This window comes from Dasypus novemcinctus, chromosome 4 (assembly GCF_030445035.2).
Source record: "Dasypus novemcinctus isolate mDasNov1 chromosome 4, mDasNov1.1.hap2, whole genome shotgun sequence".
Classification (NCBI taxonomy): Eukaryota; Metazoa; Chordata; class Mammalia; order Cingulata; family Dasypodidae; genus Dasypus; species Dasypus novemcinctus.
The window spans coordinates 9,666,255-9,680,322 of record NC_080676.1 but is presented as its reverse complement, the minus strand read 5'-3'; the positions used below and the strand labels follow the sequence as shown (position 1 = coordinate 9,680,322).

The 14,068-nt window shown below is 49.6% G+C and overlaps 1 protein-coding gene and 1 long non-coding RNA gene across 7 annotated transcripts in view; one reads left to right on the top strand and one right to left on the bottom strand.

The window, feature by feature from the left end:
• Positions 1 to 218: 218 nt before the first annotated feature.
• LOC131278168 (uncharacterized) lies at positions 219 to 5,588 on the top strand. The gene is made up of 2 exons (XR_009185420.1): positions 219 to 496; positions 3,288 to 5,588. It is a non-coding gene; the product is annotated as an uncharacterized lncRNA (long non-coding RNA).
• Positions 5,589 to 8,760: 3,172 nt separating this feature from the next.
• The window catches only part of PXYLP1 (2-phosphoxylose phosphatase 1), an 80,791-nt gene continuing 75,483 nt past the window's right edge, over positions 8,761 to 14,068 (bottom strand). For all 6 annotated transcript variants that reach the window (XM_058295070.1, XM_058295073.1, XM_023588993.2 and 3 more), the window contains one exon: positions 8,761 to 11,085. In XM_058295070.1, coding sequence (XP_058151053.1) covers positions 10,148 to 11,085 — 938 coding nt within the window. In that variant the 3' untranslated portion in view covers positions 8,761 to 10,147. The remainder of the gene's footprint in view (positions 11,086 to 14,068) is intronic.

The window sequence follows — 14,068 nt, the reverse complement described above, 5'->3', positions numbered from 1 at the left end:
TCCGATTCGGTTTCTAGGCCCGCCGGCTCGGTTTCCATTCCTCGGCTGCGCGGGGAGGAGACGTGGGCACCCGTGCGTGGCCCGCCTCGGAGCTGCGGCTGCTTGGCTTGCGCGCTCGCTAGGGCGGAGTCCCGGGTGACGGCCGGGCTGAGGTTCGCTCGCGCTCTGGCAAATACGGCAGCCCGTGGTGCTCTCCGAGACGCGGCGTAGCGGGGCGCAGTAGGGCTGGGGGGACAGGGCATCCGGCCGGCCCTGCGGCGGGGGAGAGGGCCGGGTGCCCGGAGTCCTCAAGGCAGGACCACGACCTTGAACGGGCCCTTGAGTCAGAGGAAACGGGCTGTTGTTGGGCTCGGGCGAGGCCCCCGGTGTTCCTGACTTCATTTTTATGGATGTGCTTGGAGCAGTGGCCATCCTTATTTTATGAAGGTCATTGTGTCTGCGGCTAGGAGGAGTCACGCTGGGAGGGCATTGGGGACCTGGCAGTAGTCCCGGAAAGGTGATGGGAGCAGATGTTGGGAGTGGCATTGCGGATTGAGCCGACGATGAGGGCTCAGGGAGCGGGAGGAGGGGACGATGGTCAGGTGTCTGGTGTGGGCGGCACACTTGCTTGCAGATACTCACCTGGTGACACTCTTACTCCTAATCTGCCTCAGTTTGAAAAACACTCGAAGGGTCCACTTTTGTGAGGCACTCACGAAACCACGTTCCCAGACCCTGACCCAAAAGCCATTCATGCCCGCGCACATTTGTTATACCTACCCTCGTGAACACGCGGGTGTGTAAATACACAGCCACATAGAATAGCTATTTATGATCACATAGTCCCACACACTCCCTGCCCCAAACAGCAAAGGCTCTGACCAGTGCATCCTTCATCTCATCTCAAAGAGCTTCTACCCAGAGTCCCCGATGCCCTGCCGTCTCGGGCTAAGTGTGGCCTCCAGGCAAGAAGGAGGCAGGTTGATTTCCTTGAGCCTCTTTCTGGAAACTGTGCCCTTAGCTCAGCCCCTATCTTTCCTCCCTAATGCCTCCCTCTCCACTATCACTCTCTGACCCTCTTCATAATCACCTTCCTGCCACCCTGGCCTGAAGGTAGGGAGAGAGACGTGGGGCTTGAATTCAGGTACTGGCCTTGCTAAGGGTGTTCCCAGAGTATTTTGCGTGTGTTGGACTCTTGGGAATCCAGTGAAAGCTGGGAACCCTCTACCCAGATAAACACATAACATAATTTTGAAAACAAGGTTGAAACCATCTGTGGGGCCCTGTTCAGAACCCCACTAGAGGTGGATCAGAAGGTCAGTTCACTGGTTGTCCTTTCTGCAGCCTGCCAGTGGGCTCCAGGGGGGAGAAGAGTCGGGCCCTGAGCCCCTAGAGGAGTCAGGGCATGAGGGACGGGCAGCCTCCCCTCCCACCCATCTGTTACTCTTGTTAGGGGGCTGGGCTGTCAGGCCTTAGAGACCCTCCTCGGATGAGGAGTCAGTCACTCAGCTGGTTAGTTGGAATGTCAGCCAGTCAGTTTAGTTATTTGGGGTTAGTCTATTGGTTAGCAAGCTAGTAGGTCAATCAAAGCTAGTAGGTTAATCAAACTTAATCGGCCAACCAGCCAGCCAGTTACTCAGGATTAATTTTCCAGTTAGACAGTGGTCCAGCAGGGTCTGTCAGTCAGGTCAGTTTAATGTCCAGTCTATCAACTAGGGAGCCAGTTGTTGAAAATGCTAGACAGCTGTTCATCAGTGGGACAAAAGGGCAGGCAGGCTGAGCCCATCTAGACACAGTGTCTCTACTTGCTACAGCTTAAAGGCCATGTTTGCAGGTGGAGAGAAGAGCTGGCTTCTCCTGGGCCACGGGTGGGAGCTTCAGTTGCTGGAAAGCCTGGTGCTGTGGCCAGGGAAAGAAGAAGAGGCTGCAGAACAAGGGCAGTTGCCACCAGAGGGTGAGAGGGGGGAGGAAACCAGCCAGCGAGTGGCCCACCAGAAGGACTTGCCCTCTTTGGGCATTGTTTCCAGAGGCATATCAGCCCAAGCACCTGGCAGTGATGGGGGGCAGAGAGAGGACCGCCTCACTTGTACGAAGGGGAGCAGCTGTCTGAAACTGGGGCACCAAGGGCAGGACCTCTCTTTGGCCAAGGTGCGTGTCATGTCCTGGGCTGCCTCTCCTTCAGCTTCTCTAGGGGCCAAGGAAGAGCCAAACCAGTGGCTTAAAGCCTCCAACCTCCCATTCCTTTACTGAACTCTACAGTCAGTGCATTCTTCTCAGAGGAACAGCCCTCACTAAAGCAGGAAGGGTTAGACACAAAGATAATGAAAGACACATAAGGAAAGGACAAGCAATGAGCTTAAGTTCCCGTGGGGAATAATTGAGATCTTTATATAAGGTATCGAATAGGGTGTTGGCTGCAAAAGTGAGATCAGTACATTTGAAGTCTTTTCTCCCCAAAAGAGAAATGCATGGACCTCCATCATGTCTAGAGATGCTTCCACGTGTGCTTCTTAACTTAAAAAAGTGGGCAGGGTGATGAATGCACAGCACTGTGGTTATACTAAAAGCCACTGATTGTACCCTTTGGATGGAAGGTATGGTATATGAATATATCTCAGTAATACTGCTCCAAGGGAATGGATGTGGCTCACGTGGTTGAGCACTGCTCCCCACCCGGAAGAAGCTTCGTTCACTGGAGCCTCTTAAAAAGCAAAAAACAAACAACAAGCAAAGAAATGAAAAAACCAACTCAGGGGAGCCGATGTGGCTCAGTGGTTGAGCACCGGCTTCCCACATACGAAGAGGTCCCAGGCTCAATCCCCTGCCCTGGTACCTCAAGAACAAACAAACAAAGAAAACCTGCTTAAAAACAAAATAACAAAAAAGTGGGCAGGGGCTTATTCTGGATCCAGCTGTTTTTTAGTGACTGAGAGTAATAATAATAAATAGAAACAGGGGGCAAGCATGACATTTAGAGATGCCCCATGTGCCTGCAGCTTCTGAACACTCTCTTATGTAAGGCGTCATCCCTGGTTTACAAAGGAGTTGAAGGTCCAAGGCCCCACAGCAAAGAAGTGGTTCAGAATCCCAGTTTGAACTCTGTATGGTTCCAAAGCTCTTCTCCTTTCTGGAATATCACATTCCAGACCACAGTGGGGAAATGAGAGTGGGGGAAGGATGACGGGTGGGAGATGCTAAGCTCTGAGGAAGCTTTGCTGGTGGCTCTGGACAGGACTGCCCCCTCAGAGACCCTGCCAACCTGACATCCCACGTGGTGTGGCCCCAAAACCGCCTTTTCTCTTTCTCAGGCATGCCAAGGAACAGTCGACAACTGGAAGCACGTGCGGATCCTTCAACCTTGCACTTGTTCCAAGGAATAAAGCTGGAGAGGAAAGCGGGAGCCAGACCACGAAGGCCCTCGCGGGGCAGCCAGGGAGCTTGGGCTTTATCTAGAAGGCACTGGAGGGCCACGGTCACTTTTCCAGCACAGAGGGACGTGATGTGACTTGCTCTGCCATAAATGTATACGCTATATAGAGACCGAAATATTTTGTACTTTTCATATCCAAGCCATCACACTCTGAGACACTGTGAAAAATGTTCAACATGAAAGTGTAGTGATTATAAGCAAGGGCTCAGGAGCCAGGCGGATTTGACTCCCAGTTCTGCCACTTCCCAGCTGCAAAGCCGTTCATTTCACTCCACATCTGTAAAGTGGGGATAATGATGATAATTTCTAAGTCACAGGGTTGCAGGAGGATGCCGTGAAGATTACGCACCTAAAGCAGAGAGTACAGCCTGGCCGGTGAAAGAGCTCAGTGAGGGCTGGCTCTTACTAGAATTCCTACTCCCAGGACGAGGATGATTCTGCATATCAAACACACCGTGGGCACCACCTCCTGTCCTCTTGGCCACCTGTCTTCTCCCAGGCTTTGCTGTGGTGCCCAGGTCTGTGCAGGCTTTGATCTCTTTCTTCCTGTCCTGGGGCTGTTCTGGGGGCAGTGCCAGGAGAACACGCTGGGCACTTGGGCCAGTGTGACTCAGAAGGGCAAGTGAGATGGCTGGGATAGGAACTCACGAACACGTGGTTCCTCCTTGCTTCGCGGGTGAGCGGTTCTGAGGCGCGTTTCCTAAGGCTTCTGGGGACGCCCCATGGGATGGGCAGCCAGTCACCCACAGGGACAGCCGGCTCAACAGGCTTTCCCTCCTGCTCTCCCATCACCCCTCCTCCCACTCCTGCTCCCTGAGGCCACATTCCCAAATAAACTACCCACCCTTGTATCTCAGATTCTGTCTTCAGGGGAACGTAGGCTGAGGCAACCTGTTACAAGACAATCCTACTTTCTTGGAAATGCCGTGTTAGGGAAAGAAAACATGGGAGAAGAGAAACGAAAGGAGCTAGAAATCTGAATGTCCATACCGGAGGTGCAAGAGAAGATCACGCCCTTGAAGAGAACAGACTCTTGGCTCTAGCCCAACTTTCAAGTTTTATTTATTCACTTATGTGGGGGTAAAGGCGTAAGGGGTAGGTGGTGGAGGCAGTGGGGTAGAGGCCCCAGGGGAGCTCTGTAGTCTAAGGTGATCCACATGCCAGTCCTGTCTCTGCCACTTACCACTCATTGTGTGATCCTGGGCAGGTGTGTACTTTTGAGCCTCAGTTTCCTTTCCTGCAAATTGGGGTAATAAATGCCTCTTTTAAGTGGTTACTCACACTGTGCGATACAGACTGTGTCAGTGTCCAGCCCATGGTTTGTGTCCCACAAATGGCATGTCTTGGCTTAACAGCCCTCTGAAATGAGCATCACATGGTCCAGAATCCGATATCTCCCACTGCTTCATGGAAGCATACTTAGTCCCCACAATAAAATGGAAAACATCTCGAAGGCAGTGAAGAATGAGAAATTTTTGATCAATAGATCCATTATTCCTTTCAAACAAATGGCTCCGGCTTTCCTGCCCTGGCTAGCAGAGACCTCTCTCCTTGGGTTTCGCTTGTCTTCCGTGGCAGGTGGGTTTGCAGAAAGCAGACTCTGAGCTGCATATGTGAATGGAGGTTTATTGGTGAGTGCTCTAGGGTCAAGCCTGGAGGAAAGGAGGTGGGTTGAGGCAGAGGGAGAAGCTGGGCTCTGAGAAGCTGACCCTCAGATGGAGCACTGAAGCTGGAGTAGCCCCTCAGAGCTGCTCCCTGGCCTTTTAAATACCTGCTCTGACAAGACATTGGATCTAACTGTCTTTGGGCAAATGTTTTCTTCTCGCCATTCCCCTAAAGGGTTCACTGGGGGAAAATAACTTGAATTTGAATGTGGGAACCTGGTTTGAAGTTGAAACATTTCTATAATGCAGGTAAGAATTGTGGGCTTAGGAACACCAGCCTTGACTAGATGGAACGCTGTCTGGTCAGCACGAAAATTGTTTGTGTGAGGAGGCATTTGAACTTTGTGTGGCCTGTCCCCTAGTATTGCAGGGGCTGCAGCTTTAATAACAAGCAGCCTGGAAAGTAAACATAGATAACTACTGCTTTGTAATTTCTAATAAATACGATGTGGAAACTAGGGTGGAGGATCTCAGTTCCAGAAGCTGCCGAGCCCCCTGGTCCCATCTTTAACTTCTCTCGTGTCTTTTCTGTCCTTTCATTTCTTCAGTTCTGCGTCGCCTTCCCTTCGTGCAAACCTATTGCTGAGCTGGTCCCGGCAGCTCCTAGCTGAGCACTGCCAACCTGCACATTCCCAGTAGGTGGGGCAAGAAGTCCTGAAGGCGGGGGGGCAGTTGAGATCTGGGTGGTACAGCACCCCCACGCCTTCCAGCTCTAACGGGGTGGCTTTGGACAATGTGGCTAGTTCCCCTTCTTGCTTATTAAGCGGAGCCTGACCTTGGGACAGCAGCGCGCCCAATCAAAACACTCGCCTCCTTAGACCCCTTGGCAAGGGAGGTTGGCCAAGCCACTTCATTCCCGCCAGCGCGGTCAGCAGCAGTCTGGGTTCCTAGTGACACCGTGGAGCCACTGCCTCTCTCCACAGGTTCTTGGAGAACATGCAAGGCTTTACTTGCTTAAGCGACTGTAATCAGGTTTCTGTTGCATGCAGCCAAACGCAGTCCCACGTGGCTGAGAAGACAGTTTTTGGAGTTAGATGGACACAGCTCCCCGCATTCCCGCCAGCTGTGGAAACTTCAGACCAGTTCCGCCAACACACTTCATCTTTTCTGTGAAGGGGCAGTGATAGCAGTACTTAAAGGCATCTCTCAGCACGGAACACTAGGGTGACAACTCGTCCTGATTTGCCTGGGGCTTACCCAGTTTTAGCACTGTCGGTCCGTGTCCAGCAGAAACTCTTCTACGCGGGAAAGGCCAGGCCCAGAAGGAAAATTATACTTATGCTGCTCCCTAGTGGCTGAGCATGATACTATACCACCATGGCAAAAAGTATTTTCACAGGATATAACTTGTTTTCTTAATAAACATAGCAAGCCGCAGTTGGTCAGAGGCAGAGCTGGAATATTCCCTAAACACTTACATTTTAAATGTATAAGTGCTGTAACCCCACTATGTTTTAGTACTCATTGATACACTATATACCTTTTGGCTTTATGAATAATTTTTTTTCAGGATCAGTTAAATATTTTCAGTTCTTTTAGAGCCCAATAAGTAACATATTATGTTTCCATGAAGAAATTCTAAGGTTTTCCCCTATAGCAGCCTGTTAAGAATGACTTTCAAGTTATGAAGAAAACCCCTTCATTTTTTCCTCCCAACTTCTTTGTAAAATTGGGATGTTTTCGTAAACGCTCGTCTGTATTATTCAGTGTAGGGTAGTCTCATAGGGCTATTGTGAGAACTAAATGGAACAGTTAGGCACAGCCTTTCCCGCGGTATGTCACACCGTAAGCTCTCTCACAAAGTTCTCTGTTGTCACGCACGCTTGGGTTAGGCACTGAGCTCTGAAAGTCCTCTTGGAAAAGTCCCTTCTCCCCGGCCCCACCTCCCCCGACCCTGTTTCCTCATTGGTATTAGGGGTAATAACAGCCCCTGCCTCAAAGGGTGGTGAAGATTAACAAAGAAATGCTGTGCACCCCCTGGAGGGAGGCAGGGCCTCTAAGGTGCCATCCTTGACTACTGACAAGAGCCTTCCAGAAGCCAGGCCCCAGGCCGTCCCTCCGCCAAGGGCTCAGCAGCTCTGGGGTGCCTTGCTGGGCCCCCATGGCCACCTTCTCCTTGCCAAGGGCAGCTCGGCTGGCCGCCGGGCTTCAGAAGCCAGGGGGGCCTGAGCGGCCGCTCGCCTGCATCGGCTGTTCCTCTCAGGCAGAAGCCACTGAGGAGTCCTCTTCTGAGCCAGCCACTGGGATTAGGCCCTCAGAATGGTACCTGGCACAGGGTACAAGCCAGACATCCAGAACAGTGGCCGTGGGTTAACCGCTTCAGGGCCGGAATTCAAGGCCAGAACTGCAAAGTCAATCTCAGCTGTTTTCTGCTTTGATGCCCAACCCACCAAGGCTGCTAAATCTGTTCAAGACTTTCTGACCATTCAGGGAAACGTACATCCCTGCCACTCCTGCATCTGTCTTTAAAGAGTTCAAGAAAAAGGAATTGCCCAAATCTTTCAGAAAGTCAAATTCTGCTGTGGCTACAAAGATCCTCAGTAAGGCTTTGGAGCAATATTAGATTAAGTTTTTCAATTCTGTTCATACGTAAATTTAGAGACAGTATACTCCACTCAAATTAATAAATACCTATAGCTACACGGAAAAAGGTCCAACTGCTCAGCTGGGCTAGAAAATCCACACACACGATTGCCGGCCTGTCTTGCTTTGTTCAGTGTAACCCAAAAGCCTTGCAGTCCTGTTTTAGTGCCTTGGATTTGTTTCATGTATTTTTAATAAGATTTTTAAAATAAGTCCCATCCATACCAGGAAGTATTACGCAGTGGCCAAAAAAACACACAAAAAAACCAGACATTTCTCGATTTATCAGCATGGAAATATCTTCGAGACATAACTATAAAGGGAAGCAAGTTAATGAGAAATACTTCTAAGACATTATTAAGGGAAAAAAAGTTAATAAATTGTTATGGGAAGCAAGTCACAGGACAATATAGGTAAAATGATTCTGTTCCCATTTTAAAATTATATATATTTTAGCATCTGCCTGGAAAATTTCTGGAAGAGTATCTGCCACATCATTCACAGGGCTCTCTTCGGAGGTGGGATTAGAGAACTTCCCTTTTGAAGTTGTTTTCCAGGATTGTTTATTTTCCAGTGTGCATGTATTGATTTTAATCAGAAAAACAGGAAAGCTAAATCTAAACATGTCCATACCCCTATCACTCACGAACGAAGCCGCTGGCATTGCCCGGAAACCCAGGCTTATGCTCACCATCTCAGGGCTGACTGGTGGTTTACTGAATGAAGTGGCTCTGTAACTTGGTATTGAGGACAGTATCTTAATGTGGTGCACATCCAGCGGCCTGAGAGGCCCAACCTATAGCTGCCCTGCAGTGTTGGCTCTTCTCCACAATATTTACTTGTACCAACATCTGATTTGATTTTTAAAAACTCTTCTGACTCACTTTCATTTTTAAATCTTCATGCTGGGCTTAGCCATTCTAATTCACATATATTATACTATGAGTGGGTAGGGGGAAAAAACTCAGGCTTAAAATACTACAGAGATAACACAAGATTTTTGGCAATAAAAGAAGCGGTGAAGGTAAATTTCACAAATCTTGAATATCACTTGAAAAGAACTAAAGTGACTTACAGATACAAACCATTAGTCGAAGAGCACAGTATTCTTCAAAAATTTATTAATAGAAACAGACATATTCAAATGCAACATTGAACAAGAAAAAGAGAAGAGGCGGGAATGCCAGGGACACTGGAGAAACTCACTCACATTTTACATTTCTTCCCATAGAACTAGCACCATTAGTTAAGAAATCACATATTTAATTATAATAGCTTCTAATATATAAAATACCTTAGAAAGATGATTTAGCCACCTAGTAACAAAGCTCTTTTTCAAAATCTTATTTAAAAATCATTCAGAATTTGCTGTTTGAAACTGATGAAAATGGTTTAAAAATTGATCCCACTCTGTAGTCGTCAAAGGAAATGAGCCATAATTTGTTTTATTGGGAGAAAGTGCCTAAATTCAGTTTCTGGCCCACTTCTGATGACCAAGCAGGTATAGTAAATTGAATATTTCTCTATCACTAAGAGCACATCTAAAACTGGTCTTAGAAAATATTTTCCTAGACTATAAAAATACTAAATGGAATACAAAAAAATTCAGCATAGACAGTAAAAAGACTACAGCAGACAAATAGTTAAAACGTACTTAAAACTACCTTGTACCACAATCATCATGAACATCAAGTATTATTCTAATATTTTTTTCTATGATTCATTCTGATTCAATGTTTATTCTCCCCCCCACCCCCAAGTTTTGTGATAATGTTAGGTGAGGCCAAATTCTGTTTTTCTAGCAGAAGTTACTGGAGGCACCACTATAACAATTCTTTGTATTCCATCAGTTCTCAAAGTGCTGGAAGTGCAACCCTAGCAGAGACTGTTTTTTGGACTAGGGGTGGGCAAACCACAGCCTGTGGGCCAGCTCTGCCCACCACCTGTTTTGTACTGCCTGTGGGCACAGCCACATTCACCTGTCGAAAGGGTTGTGTTTATGCTACACCCACAGTGTTGGGTAGTTGCAACCAAGACTGGAGGTGGCCACATGGCCTGGAAAATCTACTAAAATATTTATTACCTGGCCCTTTTCAGAAAACGTTTGCTGACCTATGTTTTAGATAAATCGCTTTAGGGAATTTTTCACTGCCCACGACTGAAAGTTGGGGCTGCAATTTGCTGGTTCCATCACGCAGTGCCCTGGCAGGCCAAAAGCATGCCAACCTGGACTGGCAACTTTGGCAATCTGAGTCAAGTCTGCCTATGCAAAAGACCTTCCCTTCTCTGTGAACTGGCAATTACGTACCAATGAGCTGACGTACCAGATTACGACAAGTACTCACTCTTCAATCCAGACCATCTATCTGGCTCCCAAACAGGATTTCTAGCCTTTAAAAATCAAGTCATGTACCCTTAGCGTTGGAAAGAACCAGAAGAGGACTTTTTCCATCCCCTCCGTAGACGTCCTCAGCACCGCCCGGCGTGCCTTTTAGAATCCTTCCCTGTGACATGCATCGTAATAATTCGTACTAGTGCCCCCCAGGGCCACAAACATGTCCCGTTTGACAAAGCGGGCAAAGTTCTCGAGGGGGCACATGGGCTTGGGGGAACGCTTGTGGTGCTCCTGGCAAAAAGAGGTGTGGAAGGTGACATCCACGCCGTTGTACAGAATCCGGACAGAATGCTCGCTGGGCTTGTCTCTGTCTTGCCAGAGCTCAAAAACCAACCTGGCCGCAAACCTGGGGAATCTGGCTTCAGTAAGGCCCATGGCACTGAGAATGGGCGACAGCGTGACGTCGTGGGCCGAGTACAGGGCGAAGAGCTCCTCTCTCCTGCCCTCCGCGGCCCGCTGCATCCGGTCGACGGTTTGGTTCAGGATGGGGTGGGCGCCCAGCAGCGCGTACCCCAGGTACAGCTTCTTCTCCCGCCGCTCTCTCTCATCCTCGATCTGATGCGTCTTGATCACCTTGAAGTGCTCCATGCCGATGCAGCCGTTCCGGGTGCACGGGAAGCTGACGTTGTGGCAGAAGTGGCAGAGCATGGAGTCTATGGGGTTCGAGGCGCGCAGCTGCTTGGTGGGGATGTCCACGATCTTGGCCATCTCCCCGTAGGTCCTCTCCAGCTGGCTGTTTTTCAAACGTAAGAGGTACTGGCGACGCTGCTCCTTTTCCAGGTACTGGTTTCTCGTGGGGCAAGAGCAGCTTCCGGAGCAGAACAGAGCACTCGGCTGGTGCCTGAAATAAACCTTCTTCCAGTCGAAATCCGGGAGGAAGCTGTACAGCAGGGCCAGCCCGCTTTGCAGAGTGCGGCTCTTCCCAGTGGTCTCCAGGTAAAGGTGGTCTGTGGACCACCCGCTCGGCAGGAGTTTATGCTTCTTTAGATAGATGTCCCTCAGCAGGTGACCGTTCTGCAAATGCTGCACGACTCCTGAAACACAGGGTGACACACAGCGTTCCTTACCGACAGCTGAGATAAAGGAACTGCACAGGGGAGCCGTGTCACCTCTGGGCTGTCGTAGAGGAGTGTTAAGGTAAGGCAGTAGAGCCTGTGTCTGCACAGCAATTGGTAAGGAGAGGCTCTCCAGGATACCCACAGAGGGGGAGCGGAGTGGGGCCCCAGCCTCGGGACCGCAGCCTTTCTAGGGAGCGTGAGGGCCATCTGCCTTGCCCACCCCCCTCCCTCCTTCTTGCCAGGGGAAGGCTTCATGACTGGTCAGCCTTGGGCTAGGAATCATGCAGCTGTAGCTGTCCAGGCTGTCCCTGGCACGGGCCCCAGGAGAGCTCTGTCCCTTATGGGCCAGGGACATAGCATCCCTCATGCAGGGAGAGCACAGCTCAGTGAAATCGGCCAGGTGACAAGGAGAGGAGGGAACCTTGCTGTTTGCAGCTGAGGCCCCTGGCGGCTGGGACGCTCCCTCCTCTGCCCAGCAGAGGGCGCGCTGCTAACCTTCCCGGGGCATTGTGCTGACTCCTACGGAGCCTTACAGCAGGGGTTCCTAACCCCGGGCCGCTTTGCCAGTCAGGTGGAAAGCACAGACCCCTTACCAAGTCTACGCTACACTGTAATTATTTAATAAACACACCCCACCCGCACCAACACCTCCCTACAAGATTAATGTTGTTTCTTAAAAATTTTTAATTCAAGCTCATGGACCCCCTAAAATCTTTTCACGCACACCCCCTGCCCCCGCGGTTCAGAACCCCTGCTTCAGAGGCTCTTGTCAACAGGGACACTCTCTCTGTGCTGATTGGAGCGAAATATTACTTTTTAAAAAATGTAGAGCAGTATGCTTTAAGAGGTAAAAATAAGAACGTGCATTTGCAATTGCTTACAGCTTGCATAAAGAAACTCTGGAAGGATTCACACAAAAAAACTAGCATCAAGGGTTACCTGAGAAGGATGGGGGTAAAGAAAAGGGGTGGAAAGAACACGGGTGGGAGCAAGAATTTTAAAATTTACCATTTGACTGTGTTTTGTTTTGTTTTGTATTTTAGGGGGTACTGGGGAATGAACCCAGGACCTCGTACATGGGAAGCAGGTGCTCAGCCACTGAGCTACACTGGCTCTCCTCAATATTGTTTTAGTTTTTAACTACCACAGTATATAATCCTTTTTAAAATATTAAAAAGCTTATCTCCAGGAGAAGCTAATTCAAGATAAAACCAAGTTCACCCTCCTCCAGCCAGCAGGATGCCAGGGGCACAATCCCAGTAACGTGAGCACATGAATATTCTGAGGGCATAAACCCAATGGCCAGTAATATAATTTATTCAGATGTCCAAAAAGTTTGAAAAGGTCCACCGCAAAGATGAGGCAGAGAGGCGTATTGGTCCAGGAAGGGAAAACACGAAGGATGTCGGGTCCTACTCTGAATAAAGAGTATTGAGAGCAGAACCCTCTCAGGGATCTGGGCTGGGACAAGTCGTAGCATTTCCTAAATGATTTGCAAAAAAAGAATCAAAGCATTAAAGATACTGTTGGTCCTGTTTTACAGGTTGGTCTGACCCCAAAGCTTGTGCTTCGGGAGTACGACCCCACAGTTTCCAGCATTAGCAGTATCTCCACCTGTGCTATCCCTCTGCGGTCAGGCTTCCCTAGGACAGGCAGGCAGGTCTTACTCATCTTGCCACCCCACCCACACAGGCAGGGGGCAGCTACCAAAGCATCTCGCACACAGCAGGCGCTGATTATCCATCTTATATAGTTATGGTAGGGTGCCATAAGGTACCAATTACAAATGATTATTATAACAGCTATGCAATTGTAGTGACATTTAAATAGAAGAGAAAAGTGACCATTAAAAGAGAATGAGGAGGGAAGCAGATGTGGCTCAACTGATAGAGCGTCTGCCTACTGCATGGGAGGTCCAGGGTTCAAACCCAAGGCCTCCTGACCCGTGCGGTGAGCTGGCCCACACGCAGGGCTGCCATGTGCAAGGAGTGCCATGCCACGCAGGGGTGTCCCCCACGTAGGGGAGCCCCATGTGCAAGGAGTGTGCCTGGTAAGGAAAGCCGCCCTAATGAAAAAAAGTGCAGCCTGCCCAGGAATGGTGCTGCACACACAGAGACCTGATGCAGCAAGATGACACAACAAAAAGAGACACAGATTCCCAGTGCCACTGACAACAATACAAGCGGACCCAGAAGAACACATAGCAAATGGACACAGAGAGCAGACAACTGGGGGGGGGGGGGGAAGGGAGAGAAATAAATAAAAAATAAATCTTTAAAAAAAAAATAGAGAATGAGGAACAGGGGCACACAGTTCTGCAAAGTGATTTCTAGAGTAATGTGCATTTAGAAAATGAGTTGATGTTAATAGATCAATCGAGGAGAAAATTCCAGATGAATAGCGGCCTCTAAGTATGTGACAGCCATCCCCTCCTCTCCTCTGGGACAGCCCCTGGCTCCAGACGCTGGGCCCCATCTGCTCTCGACAGTCGTCCTGCCCCCCTGGCCAGCACTGAGGGACAGTGGCCCTGGGGGACCCCATCAGACTCACTCCCAGGAATTTGGACTTGCAGGTTCACCTCTGGGTGTGGACAAGGCAAACCCCCTGAGAGAGGCAGGGGTCAGATGGCTTCTTCCCTCCTGGCTCCGGTCTCTGGACACACTCCTGCCCATCTATCACCCCTGGGTCCTTTGAACAAAGGTCCCCTTTTTGCTTGAGTTGGTTTCTATGACTTGCAACCAGAGACTCTCAGCACTGGTTTCTGGCACGCGGACTGCTGCTCCGGGGTTGGGCAGGCTGCACTGGGGGGTGGGGCGGTCATAGCACCATGGGAGGGGCTTTCCTGGACCCTAGTGGGTGAGGGCCAGGGGGCTAGACACCCTCCACAAGGAAAGGCAGTTCTCCTTCCTACAAGGGAAAACCGGTTTGAAACCTGTTGAAAAAACCTCTTACATAAAAC